This window comes from Octodon degus, unplaced genomic scaffold, assembly GCF_000260255.1.
Source record: "Octodon degus isolate 3935 unplaced genomic scaffold, OctDeg1.0 scaffold00042, whole genome shotgun sequence".
Lineage (NCBI taxonomy): Eukaryota > Metazoa > Chordata > Mammalia > Rodentia > Octodontidae > Octodon > Octodon degus.
Genome location: NW_004524618.1, coordinates 15,487,350 through 15,501,641, shown reverse-complemented (window position 1 = coordinate 15,501,641; position 14,292 = coordinate 15,487,350). Strand labels below are relative to the sequence as shown.

General features: G+C 39.7%; 1 protein-coding gene across 4 annotated transcripts in view; it reads right to left on the bottom strand.

Annotated features, from left to right (window-relative positions):
* Trub1 (TruB pseudouridine synthase family member 1) overlaps positions 1-13,933 on the bottom strand; it is a 38,710-nt gene extending 24,777 nt beyond the window's left edge. For 3 of the 4 annotated variants that reach the window (XM_023715647.1, XM_004631559.2, XM_023715648.1), the window contains exons 1-3: positions 13,636-13,933; positions 10,178-10,276; positions 2,240-2,295 (exon numbers count right to left, since the gene is read on the bottom strand). In XM_023715647.1, the coding sequence (XP_023571415.1) occupies positions 2,240-2,295; positions 10,178-10,276; positions 13,636-13,918 (438 nt within the window). In that variant the 5' untranslated portion in view covers positions 13,919-13,933. The remainder of the gene's footprint in view (positions 1-2,239; positions 2,296-10,177; positions 10,277-13,635) is intronic. The other variant, XM_023715649.1, reaches the window with a different exon arrangement.
* Between the last annotated feature and the right edge of the window lie 359 nt (positions 13,934-14,292).

Sequence of the window (14,292 nt, the reverse complement as noted above, 5' to 3'; positions counted from 1 at the left end):
TGAAGCAACTGCACCAAACACACAAGCAAAAGTTTTTTTTTTTTTCCTAGTAATACCATAATACAAATAAAAATAAATCTAAAAACAGAAGGGGAGAAAAAGGACATATAAGATTAAACATATTTGGGGTAGGTTGAAAGGCTATAGCTACTAACAATTTTAAAACAAAACTGAAGGAAAAAATAAAGTATATTATACCATATTGCTGCATTTGATAAAATTTTTGCTTTTTATACCTGTGTATATAGGGTCATGATGTAAAAATGAATTTCTTACTGTTACTCTTAGTAAAAAAGGCATTTGAAACAACTAGGTAAAATGATCTCTAAAACCCCTTCCAGTGCTAAAACAAGAACAAAAACTATCAGAAAAATATTCAAAAATAGTTTTTAATTACTTTTGACAAGTTTCATGTTCAATATACTTAAAAGACTTAAATGACTTAACAGATCTAATACAAAAATAATAGTATGAGAAATATGGTTAACAGGAAGAGCGCGTGTTTGAAGTGTGACACGCCCAAGAACCAGGTTTCTGTACCAAGATCCACCTGGATTATTCTATTTCGGTCCCAGCCATCTGAGGATCCCTCATTTCAACATAAGACATTTAGCTTTCCTAGGTGAACAGCAACATGGTTTCGTAACAAAATGTAAACCAGTCAGTGATGTATTTATGTTTTCAATCATTGTATTTGTGAAAATATGTCTGGAAATTACGAGTTGTTTCAGCAACATACAGTATGTTGTACGTGTTTTTGGTTTGGATTGAGGGTAGTGAATAACATGTACTTCAATGAACTGGAGAAATTTCGTGTTGGGAAAAAAAGACTAACCAAATTTCTTCATGTTAGTATGCCTTTGGTTATTAATATAAAAGTGACTGTAAAGATTTTAGACAATACCAAATAATCTAAACAAGAAAATAAAACCACTCACTTTCCCCTACTGAGTAACCAATTTATACTTAAGCAAATATTAAGCAACTGGCAAAACTTGTATCAGAAACAGATTATAAACTGTGTGTGTCGGCATTTAGCTCAGTGTATAAACTTTTTGGGAAATAGTCAAACATTTCCATTCTAACACAATTTTTGTATTCTGTGATTTTTTTCCAACACATATTTTGAAGAGAACAAAGCAAGGCACGCTAAAATTTTTCAGTTACCTACAGCACTAAGTTGCCTTCCAATAGAAAGGCAACAGGTTTTTATGCCCTTGAGTACCCAGGGATTTTTATTTTGAGAAAAACTTCCTCAGACTACTGCCACGCAAAGCATGGTCCATGGGGCCAGGGTCGATTAACAAGACAGGCTCAGAAAATGAGTGTTCAAAACTTACTCGGTGACTGGACGTGGCCTAACATTTGATTACATTTTAAAAGCATCAATCAGTCTGCAGCAAATGGGAAATTCTCTACCAACTATTTATATCCCTTTTGACGCAAGGGTTTTAAAACAAGAAGTTTAGTCTAAGAACTTGTTAAAATTCTCTGTTTACAGGCACATTCCTCTTCCTTCCACAGGCGTGTTCACGGGAACCGCTTACCCCAGCTCTACAACCAGGGCCTTGCTGCTAATTAAGATACACACACTGCTGTCCCTTTCAGAGCCGGAAGAGACGCTGACAGTGCTTCCTGGGGAGGTCAACCACTTCGATGTCCTGCTTCCTGGGTCGTGTTCCTTAAACTCTGCACGTGTGAAGCCGTCCACACGACGCCAGCCTCTCTGGCCTTCAGAGCGCCTCGTCTTCTCCTATCAAGTCCCCTAGAAATTGCTTTTGTATCTAGTCCACTTTCATAGATGCATATAACTTACCATTTTAAAGAAGCCCCACTCTTGTCTTTCATAAACACTGAACAAGACATCTTTTTGCTTAAGAGTGTACGGCTTACAAAATGTTACTGTGTTTATACATATTTCAAGGTTTAAAAAAATCAGTCAAAAGAACTTACAACCTATAAACGTTTTCATCTAAGAAATCTGATTCTATCTTAAAAATCTAAAACTATGCATACACTGCAGGATTTTTGCTACTTTAAGTCTAATTGGTTTTTTAATTTATAGCTGCAATATCTGAGTCTCCAATAGGATGTTTGCTGACACTGTGATTTGAAAAAAAAAAAAAAAATTGTCCAAAAGCAACTTACATTATTTTTTAAGTGAGAAAATTCAACATGTACACTATGTCATTATGGGAAACATTGAAGAAAAAAATAAAAGATATTCCAGCATTCTTACCTTGGACCCTGACAACATACTGCTCAACATTTTTGTTCCCCTTCCAATTCCAATGACTACAAATCAAAAAGAAAAATATTAAGATACTTTATTTTGAAAACTAAGCTTTAAAAAACCTACATATTTTGTTTATACTTTTCTGACCTATATAACATGAAGTTGAAAAGAGTATATAGTTATAATTTAAGAGTTCCTATTATTCCAATCAGTTGAACTTGCCAGGCAACTAAAAAATTCTAAGGAGGGAATGGGAGAAAGAAATTTTTCTCAAAATATTTAACAGGAAAGAAATTTCAATCTAACCAATTAGATAAGGAAGTTTTCTAGAACAATCTCTAAGGACTTACTAGAGATTTAAATGGGCTCCAGTGAAAACTACATGGTACAATCAACCATGTTCAAATAGTATGATCAAATCTTGAGAGAATTCATTATTAAACAAAGCAAAAGCCATCATCATAGCTAATGAACCATTTAAAAGATGATTAGTGCCCAGCATTACATAATCAAGAAAAGAAACACAACAAATCAGCCTAACACACAGGAAAATTACAGGCAAAATGAAGGCTCAGAGATTTTTTCCCCCAGCACTGTAGACTAAATCCAGCTAGGTCTTCACACTGAGTATATCTGTAGCCTTTTTAAAAATTTTAATTTTGACACAGGCCTTCCAAAGTCACTCAGTCACCCACTCTGGGCTCATATTCATGATCCTTCTGCCTCAGCTTCCCAGAGTTCTGGGATTACAGTCGTGCACAATCACATTCAGAAGGTATTTTACCACAGACCAACTATAAGACTGTTTTCTTTTTTTTTTTTTTTTTTAAAAAAGCACCTACTTTTCAATTTCAAACATTATCCTTACAATAACATATTTTATCAGATCGTTGAGAAGATTTAATCATTTGTTTATTTAACAGCAGGCAATTTTTAAAATAAGAATTGAAATGTTTGTCATTAACAAATACAACTGTATATAAGAACACAATATGGGGCTGGTGAGATGGCTCAGTGGTCCAAAGCACCTACTTAGAACAAGCTTAGCAAGGCACAGGGACCACGGTTCAATCCCCCAGCACCACATGCCAGCTAGCCCCGCCCCCTGGTGGGCTGAGCTGGCCACACACACACACACACACATAAATAAATAAATAAAACATTTAAAAAAAAAAATAACACAATATGACTCCACAATTCAAAATCTGGAGGCAAGGAAAAATGATTGAAAAACTGAAAAAAAAATCAGTAAGTGGGGCTGGAGAGATGGCTCAGTGGTCTAAAGCACCTACTTAGAACAAGCTTAGCAAAACATCAGGGACCGCGGTTCGATCCCCCAGCACCACATGCCAGCCAGCCCCGCCCCCTGGTGGGCTGAGCTGGCCACACACACACACCACACACACTCACTCTCTGTCTCTCTCTGTTTCTCTCTCTCTCTCGCTCTCAAATAAATAAAAATTAAAAAAAAAAAATCAGTAAGTACAGCAAATATCATTCAGTGAGTTTGCTGTGTATGGCATTCTCTCTGAATGCTTTCCATTTATAATCTAATTTAATCCTTATACTAAACCCCACTTCATATACTACGAAGCCCCCAGCAATCCTTAATCAGATTTCAACTTCTATAGTACCAATTCTTAATATTCAATATCTATCTTTAAAGCCCAGCTAAATTCCCAACTCATTCATAAAGTCTATCCCAAACCTCCTATGAACTTCTGTGAAATTCACTCATATTGATCCTTGGGTCCTAAACAGTCATATTAGCCCAAGGGCAAAGATCAAAAGCCACCTTCAGTATACTGTAAAAAGTAAAATACTCTTCAAATGAGAGAGCGCAATAGCATTGCTGATGAAGCAGAACTACATAATAATAACAACCAAGACTCAATGCAGTTTGATTTGATTCCAATGAATTCCTCTTAATCAAATTTTTTTACATCTACTATGTACAGAGTCTCAAGACAGACATTTCTGGTAGGACAACAAAGTCAAACACACATTTCCTAACTTGGAAAGAGTTCATCTCAGGGGGTAAAGAAGCAAAAGGAAATTACAGTGCTCAAAACTGTCCTGAATTAGTGAGTAAATAATGGTAAGTAACGATAAACACAATGATTAAGCATCAAAATGAACAGAGAACAGTTGCTGTAGAATGTACAAGGCTAAAAGAGGACACTTCACTGGTTAGGCCTTGAAGAACATACAGGACTTGAACACACACACAAGAGAAGAGAAGCATGTTCTAAAGGAGGAACAAAAGGCACAAATTCAGTGGCTTTATCAACCAGCGTAGAGGGTGTGTTAAAAGCAGACTGAGGGGCCGGGGAGATGGCTCAGTAGAGTAAGCGCTTCTCTGGCAAGCGCAAGGGCCTGAGTTCAATCCCCAGTTCCGCAAAAAAAAAAAAAAAAAAAAACACCTGACTTACTTAATTTTACCATAGTCAAAATGTCAAACTGATGATGACTTCTAATTAAATGATCCAGAAAAACGAACTTTAAAGGAAGATGCCTTACACTTACCCACCTTAACCTTTTCACTCCCTGAAAAACAGGGCCTATGAAATTAAGTGACCACTTAAATAGTGAAAGTTGCATTTGGGGAAGACTAATCAGCAGTGTAATGTAGAAAAATTATTTGGAACTGGGACCCTTGCAACAGGCAGGGGTGAAGGCTGATGAAACCAAAAGGGAGCTGAGCATGGTGGTAGATGCCTGTGATTCCAGCACTCAGGAGGTGAGGCAGGAGGAGGACAGCTGTGAATTCCAGCCATGCTGGGCTACGTAGAATTCAAGGCAAACCTAAACCTAAACACAGACAAGACCCTGCTCAAAAACCAAAACAGCTGAACATGGTGGCACATGCTTATAATCCCAGCACTCAAGAGGCTGAGACAGGAGAAAGGCTGAAAGTTCAAGGCCAGCCTGGGCTACGTAGTGAGCTCAAGGCCAGCCAGGGCTATATAGTGAGTACAAGGCCAGCCTGAATTACTTACTAGCAAGACTCATCTCAAAATAAAAACAAACAAAAAACAACACGAAAAGAAGACAAAAGGAATCTTATATTCCTAAACAGAAGTTCCCCTTAGCTTTTTGCCTGTCATTTGATGCTTCAAAATTGCACTACTATATAAATACAGAAATAAATAAGCTCTGGGATGTCAGTTGAGTAGTTTACAACCTTATAGGGAGACAAATGTTAGAAACAGAGAGAACCAAATGAATAAGTTTATGTTAGCAATAAAAAAGGAAGTGAGCAGCCTTCATACTTTGAAGACAGCAGTTTTCAGCCAAATGTAAAAGTTAATACAAGTGATGATGGAAATAAGCCTTCATGTAAAGACATGAACAAGGACACGGTCTACGAGAGCGCAGCACTTAGTGGTCAGACAAGCAGGAGGCCTTTCCTTGCAAACACACAATCACTACTCTATCTTCTAAATTTCCTGTGCTCACTCAATATTATGTGTTAAAAAAAGAAAGAAAAAAAAAAGACCTCACTATCTCCACATCTACCCAACGTCCTAGTTGTCTATTCTCAAATCATAAAGATAAAAATCAGTTCATTGTGAAAGCCATTTTAGGTCGGACAAAGGTACTCTCTACACATTTCCGATGCATTTTCAATTGGAAGTTTCCATCACCATTTTTCTAACTCGGTAACACCTTCTTAATCATCTTTTAAGACCTGTACCTTTCCAATTCTAGGCATCTATTCTAAAAGTCCAGAACATACAGAAGGTCCTATTAATAAAGTTGTTCCTACAAAATCAGTTCTATTAATAGAACTCTAGTAACAACCTCAGTGACCCGAAACAGAGAAATGGTCACACTGTGTTTCTACTCTTATCTAGTAGCCATTAAAATAATGTTTAGTTTTTAAATAATTTTATAACATTAAGTAGAAAAACATGATATAAAAAATACATAAATTAGAACTAAACATTTAAAATTTGTACAGATAAAAATTAAGAAGAAATACAGCAAAAATATAAACTGATTCTTTGGAAGGCACTAAAAGGGTTAATTTTAAACTTTCAATTTTGTTTCTTGTATTTTCAAAATTTTCTCTACTGTGCTTTTATAACCTCTAAAGTTAGAAAAAAGATCCACTGTAAAGTGGTGTGTAAAAATTTTGTTTCGGTCTTGTAATAGTTGATACACTGTGTGTATTTGAGAAGTCCAGAGGCTTAAGCAAGTAACCCAGCAGGTCTACGTTCTGGGGTGCAGAGGACACAGCTCTAGACGTTGTTCACTGCATCAGCTTGAGAAGTTTAGAAGTCCAAGGAAGCGCCTCCGCAGGGGGCCAAAGGCCTCACTTTGTAAACCTTCAGAGTCTGTGAAAGAGGAGGGCCAGGAGGAGGTGTGAGCCAGGGCGGGCTGCCTGCCTGCAACATACAGCAAGGAAAAAAGGCTCGCCCGGCCACTTCGCTGCTCCTGCTGCCCTTGCTGGCTCCTGCTGCACTGAACTGCTGCCCTCACGGTGCCGCCTGCCTTGGAGCCAACTGATTGCACTGAAACCTCCACAAACTGTATTTTGTCCCAACAAGGAGAGAAAAGTAACTAAGACAGATCTCGAGTGATTTATGGAAAATGGATGCATTAGTTTACTATGGATGCTGACTATGGATACACAGATAGAGTAACAAACTACGGGTTTATTGGCTTCAAACTCCTTACAGTTCTACAGGCCTGAAGTCTGAAATGGGTTTGACTAGACTAAGGCAATTATTATGTATCAATTAAGAGTCTGGGATGGCTGTGTTCTTTTCGAAGTCTTCAGAAGAATACCTCATTAGTCTCTCCTGGGGAGTGTTCTTGCGTTTTCTAATTTCTAGAGACCAACTCACATGAATTCTTAAAAATTGTATTAGTATACATGTCTGTAGCACATGCAATTTATAGTTATCTTTGGGAATGGTTAATGTACATATTATAGCTCCTCCTTCCCTCCTCCTCCAATTCCCCTATGCCAGTTTTCATTCCTGATGATATTAATCTTAGCTCATGTTAGGGCGTACAATGTTTACATTACCTGAGGCTATTATGTTCTGGAACATGGCATATCTTTATTCATTTCCCCTCCTCTCCCCCTCAGCCTTGCCCTTCATCCCTTGGACAACTTGCCTAAGCAAGAGATCCATCCCCTTGACCCCTTCTGCATTAGTTATTTCTCTTGCCGATGAAACGAAATACCTGACACCTAAGTTAAATGAGGAAAGGTTTACTTTGGCTCAGTCTGAAGTGGCGTCAGTCCTTAATTGGCTGACTCCAAGGCAGCGTGGCTTGGCAGATGGGCACAGTAGAAGGCAAACAGCTGGTGGCAAGCAGACCGGAGACAGCAAAGCATAATAAATAAATAAATAAGCAGTAGATACTACGCCTCTTTGAATTCATGGTCCTGTGCCTTACAAAATGGTACAGTGAATGGTTAGGACAATTTCAAGGACCAAATATAATCAGTGGGTAGAGGCTACCCAGAGTGCGAAGCAGAGAAAAATCTGGAAGACACTTACAGAACAATGCTGAGTGTTGTGACTGATCAGTAATTTCTGCAGTGGGCAAAGGGCACAAAGGCAGGAGTGCCAAATATCAACCATCCCACCTGGGACAAAGGCTTTGGAAGGGAACAGATCTACAGTGAATTCTTCACTTTGCCATTCATTTGATGCTATAACAAGAGACACGCTACTTAATCTCTCTGGGTCTTCATTTTTTCTTCTGTGAATTGGGGTGTCTCAGTTACTCTTCTCTCATGGCTGGGACAAATACCTGACACTCAAAATGAAGGAAGGACAGGTTTACTTATTTATTTTTCACAAATTTGTATAGGGTGTACAGGGTCTCACTAGGTAGGTCAGACTCAAGTGATTCTCCTGTTTTCTGCCTCCCAAGCGCTGGGATTACAGGTGCACACCACCACACCCAGTCTCAATCCCAGTCTCAGCATACCCTGGGGGCAGGAGCAGCACAGCACACCAGGGATCGAACCAGGCCACTGTGCTCTGCCGAAGCAGGCACTTTAGTCCGCTGAGCTATCTGGCCGGCCCAGGAAAGGTTTATTTAGTTCAGTTACTGGAGATTTCTGTCCACAGTCTGCTGGTACCAAAGGTACCAGCCAGGCAGAGTGGCACAGGGCAAAGAGCAGAGAGCGAAAGGGAGTGGCAGCAGCTCTGGAAGCCAGCCAGCCTCTCTCCCCTCCTTACACTGTAATGCAGATTACCTGCCCCACAGCAGGTGCAGCATCCACACCCACAATAATCAATCACAAACTCCAGAAGCCGCCCCATAACCACATGAGGCTTTGGGGGACACCTAGACACAAACCACAATGTGGGGATAACACCTATCTTATGGGTTACAATAGGAATAAACTGTAAAAGTAGTGAATGCTCTAGACTACCACCTCATTCACTGTAAGTGCTCAACAAAAGCATGTTGTCATTAGTATAAAACACAGTGGTTTTCAGTTGTCAGAATTTACCCATGGGGGGGAAAAAAAAAGAATTTACCCATGCACGTTCTAATGTAGGAAAATAGCTTCCCTTATGATTTTTCTCCTTTACCCCAATAAAGGTATTGTTGCCAACATGAATTAAATAAAATTTATAATTTTAGGAAATGTAAAACCATACATTGTTTCTCGGTGTCTTGAAATTATTCTTCCACCAATTTTATTCCTTTTTTTTTAAGTGCTTATTTCCTTTGGATAGCTTAGGTTTTATTGTTGTTTGTATCTGATTTTAGTTGTAATATGGGTTTGAGATTATGTCACAATATCTTAGAAATTATAAATCATAACATACACTCATGCTAGTGCATCATGAAATCAGTTTACAATCAACTTTTAAAAAATGAAACTGAATAAAATATAACACAACAGAACATGTGAAAAGGCAAGTACTGTTTCATAAAATCTGTTTTTAGTATGTGACGAGAGGTGACAAGGAACGCCCAATCCATGTATTTTTGTGACTACAGATGTAGTGACAGAAATAGTTTGAGAAACACATCCCAGCCTCTGCAGAAACACTCAGTACTCCACAGAAACTTGAGAATAAAAAGAGGTGGATATTTTTTCTTCCTTCAATCAATTCTGTCAAGTTTTCCTTCCATAAGTAATGAAATGGTCAACTAATGGGTTCCAAAAACCCAACTTTTCCTCAACAACTATTAGGTTTACCTTCTCAATAGAGCTGATCTCCACTTTTAGATTAGCTATAGGCAGAGAAGAGTTCTACACCTTCCATCATCATCACACATCCAAGTATTCAAGAACAGCTAGGATTTATTATTAACGGAGGAAAGACACACCACTGGGGCACCAGAGAAAAAGACATCAGAGAAATCCAAGTACAGGCTTCTGTACCTCCTGTGCAGGTGAAGAACTCGTAAGCCTGCTTTTTGCAACAATGAAAAATGCAGCAATGTGCGTAATGTTTCTCTTGGAGAAGCTCATCAGCAAACTCAGCACCCAAAATCTGTTTTGGGGATGGAGGAAGAGTCAGAGCAGGGTCGCCCCAGCACCTCCTGCTTATGTTGTAGGGCAGAACTCCAAATTTCTAGAAGGAAAGTAGTGTGCAAACAGCCAAGGCATGGCACACTTCTAAAAGATAGCAAAGAGCAGACACTCCTAAAATCCAGATTCACAGAAGCTAGTCTAGGCCTCAGGCCTGCCACATTCACTGTTTTCTGAACAGATACAAACCTCTTCTCAAAGTCCCACCCACACATACCTGTCGTTGATTCTAATGACCCTGTGTGTCCTGTACAATTTAAGGGCTTCATCAGAAGGTAGCACTGTTTAAATTGAGTAGAACTAGAACATTCCACAGTAGACTGAAAATGACAAGGTTTAGTCCACTCAATCTGCGTCCAGCCGATCTGCCTTTCTAACACTAAGGGACAAGACTGTTAAATTTCCTTCATGTCTCTTACCCAGAATGCCTCGGGCTGCACTGTCTAGCGTTCCCCCATGCCCAATTTTCAAAGTCTGTTTTTTCCTCTTGGTCCATTCTGAAGAAGGCATACCAGCTTCTATGAGAATAATCAGGATGAAAAAAAAGATAATTACCAAGACAAATGAGGTAGAATCTCTATAAATACAACATACCCTAAACAAAAGATACTGTACAAACTTAACACAGTAAGTCTATGATCATGGATTTTAAAATACACATACACCCCCAAAACTACCCCCTCCCAAAAAAGAAAACTATTCCAAAATTGGTTCTCTAGAAATTGCAATGTAGGGGATGGGGAGATGGCTCAGTGGAATAAGCGCTTCCCTCAAATAAGCGCAAGGGCCTGAGTTCAATCCCTGTGTTCCGAAAAAAAAAAAAAAAAAGAAAAAAGAAAAAAGAAATTGCTATGTATTTTCTAAAAACAAGAAAAAAAATTAAGCATGGATAAATATCTAAGCTGACCCATAAAGTCTAGAAAATTCCTGGTTGTAGTGAGCTATTAAAGAATAATATATAAAAGGAAGTTAATTTTTATATAGACAAGTAGTTTTAAAAGTCCTCAATTTTCTATTTCTTTCTTTTTTTTTTTTTTAATTTTAGGGAAGGGTCTATAAGGTGTTCAGGGTCTCACTACTAGAACAGACTCATAGTGATTCTGTTTACAGTCTTCCAAGAGCTGGGATTATAGTCACATGTCACCACACCCAGTCTCAATTGCCTTCTCAGCACACCCCAGGGACAGCGCCGGCCTGGCAGGCCAGGAGATCCAACCCCCAGCCCCCGTGCCTGCTTGCAGGCGCTTTAATCCACTGAGTTATTTGGCCGGCCCTCAATTTTCTATTTCTAAATCTCTTTCTAGCATTTTTTACTGGTCCATCCAGGATACCTATGGTAGGAGTACATCACACACAGGGGTACTTCTTAGAACAATGAGTTCTCCAACTAAGTTTATTTGCCCTTTTTTCTAAATAAACTCTCAACACATTAAAGAAACTAATCTCCACAAAAAAAGTTATGTGGGAAATAGGTAACAGTTAAGTTGCCTCTTAGCCTCTAAAGCATTTGGATTAAAAAAAAAAAAAAAAAACAACCCTGGCTTCTCTCATATTTCTGTCTTAAAGACAAAACAGTGCTTTGGAACTATAAAACATAGCTTTTGACATAAACCCCTAAGGTTAGGCCTAAGTTGCTAATCTTTCCCCATTCACTTACAATACATCATAGCTCTCTCATTTATGAATTTACTGGAATCCGTTGGAAAACTCTTTGTATTTTCAGCCTGGTGCCCCTTAAGAGTACAAAGCCCTCATAAATTCACTCTACTGAAGCAAATATTCATCAATGAATATTTATTAAGGTCTCTGGTGTGTTTCAGGCCTTGAAGGATATAAACATACAAAGAAGAGTGGGGATTACAGTATGGCAGGAATCAATGTAAGAAAAGATGAAGTTCTTAAAGGCCATCACCACTGACCAGGGCTTTAATCAGAGCTCATCGAGCCTGACCTAAATCGGAATGTGGGGACATTTCAGAACCTTCCCAGGCAATTCCGTCAGCTGCCTGGAATGACACTTGAGAAGCCCTCGTCTATCTGACACAAACACAGAATAGGCCAATCAGAAGCATTACAGAAATGTATGGTTACAAGAATAGCAACATCCTATTTTAATAAAATGGCTTAGTAACAGCTTTGAAACAAACTACTTTCACCATGCATCAACAGAAAACATCAGTTCTTGGAAGCAGATTAATGAGAAATCTGGAGTATGGCTTTGATCTTGTCAGAAACTTGTCCAAGGAAAAGAATGAAAATAATCACTTTGAGGACCAAAAAATAAAAGCCATAGTTTAACTAACATATTAGGCCAAATGGAAACAGCAAGTATGTGTACGTGTGTGGGGGGTCCTTGAAAGACACCATAATGCTTACCCTTAACACAACTCCTTGCTTCAACCTTCCCTATATGACCCATTCTTACAAAATACTAGGAAAGAATCAATAGGTACAATACTGTAATTATCATATTTTTTTTGTGGCAGAACCGGGGATTGGCCTCAGGCTCTTGCACTTGCCAAGGAAGTGCTTACTCCACTGAGCCATCTCCCCAGCCCCTATAAATCTGTAATTAAACATATGTCAGAATGCACATACTTACCAATAAACATTTAAATTTATATCGTGGGGCCAGGGAGATGGCTCAGTAGAATAAGCGCTTCCCTGGCAAGCGCAAGGGCCTGAGTTCAATCCCCAGTACAGCAAATTAAATAAATAAATAAATAAATAAATAGATTTGTACCATGACTATTGTAATTATCGAATTCTCATGAGAATAATATGGTTTTACATTTTTTAAAAGTATAAAGTTGGCCATCAGATACATAACAAAGTAAGAAAATGGTTCCTGTCTTGGTTTACTAGCAAGACAGAATAGGACCAAACTCTGGAGAGCATAAATAATTCTACTGCTAAAGGCTGCAGAAATGGCTAAGCTGTGAACTCAATTAAGGAAAGAGATAATTACCTAACATCTCACCTTTCTATAGGTTAGCACGGATCTAGGTTAGTGTGGATGTCCAATAAAACTAAAGGTCTTTGCTGCTACTCTCTGATGAACTGTATAATCCTTCAAACTTTTCTAATATTTTTCCAGTGTGTATAGACAAGGAATGCTCTCAGAGAAGTGGCCAAGTTACATTTAGAGGTCCTCAAAATATGGCCCACAGACTCACTGACACTAGAGTCATCTGGAACAACTGTGTAAAAATGTTCAACTTTACAATCACAGTCTCTGGGAGAGCAGGAATTAGGAATCTGAATTTGTGCAAGAGACTAAGCAACTCATATGACCACTAACATGAGAAAACACCATATTAAGTCTTATTTAACTAAGTGATTGAACTCGAGTTCTTCTCACTAAACTGCATCCCAACCCCAAGTCTTTTTTTTAAATTTTGAATTAGGGTCCTGAAAAATCGGCAAGGTTGGTCTCAAATTTGCCATCTTCCTGCCTCTGCTTCCCAGAGCTCTGGAATTACAGGTGTGTGTCACCACGCCGACTTTCCAATGTCTTTTTAATAATACAACTTTAAGGATACACAACCAAAGCTTCCTTTAAGTGGATTTTATCCACAGGAACCAAACAAAAGCTCCTGGGGAATCTGACGGCATAAAATGGGCCTGCAAGCCCTGGGACAAAGATTCATTGTGCCACAGGGTCTTCCCCTCACTCGAAGAGAACAACTGCCAACGAGGCTACAGGAGTTCACTCTGGGGCAAGGGCTGCGGGAGAGGCGCGAGATCCCGTCCCGAGCTAACTCAGTGGGCGTTCTCCCCTTTCCTTCATTCCTCCAGCCCGGAGCGTCGCAGAGAGCCCAGGGTGCTTCGCCTCGCCCGGCCACCGCCTCACTGGGCCCCACCCGCGCTGCAGTACCTGCTAGCAGCTTCTCCTTCAACCGATTCAGCAGCTCGGCTGAAGTGGGCCCTCTGGGCTTGTGCACTGCGAACACGCCGCTGAGCGACAGCAGCTTAGTCGCCAAAGCGGACTTGGAGACCCGACTTTCGCATCCGGGTCCGGCCGAAGCCACAATCGCCGCGGCCGCAGCTGCGGATACGGACTTCCTGGCCATTGCTGCGCCCGTTTCTGCAGTTTCACAGACGTGGGCTACGTCTGTTTTCAAAGGCGAGGACAGTACCGCAGTTTCACCAGCTGCCATGCTTTTGCAGCCTGCACAAGTTACCGGGTGGCGCGCGCTGATGACACAACAAGAGTGCGCCCTACAAACTCCCTTTCCCCAGCTGCAGCAATGGATGTGGGCCGGGACCCCAATGGCTTATGGGAATTGTAGTCCGTAGCGGTAGACACAGGCCTTGGCTTGCTGTTAAGTCTCTGGGTTCTGATAGAGTCTTTTTTTCTCCTGTAATCCTCTACACTTCTTGCAAATGGGCAGTTCTATTCCACAGGGGTAATTTGGAGTTACAGTCCTACACTGCCAAACACAAACAATAAGTCTGTAAAATTTATTTTTTTTTAAATTTTTTTTAAACATTTATTTATTTGTGTGTGTGTGTGTGTGTGTGTGTGTGTGTG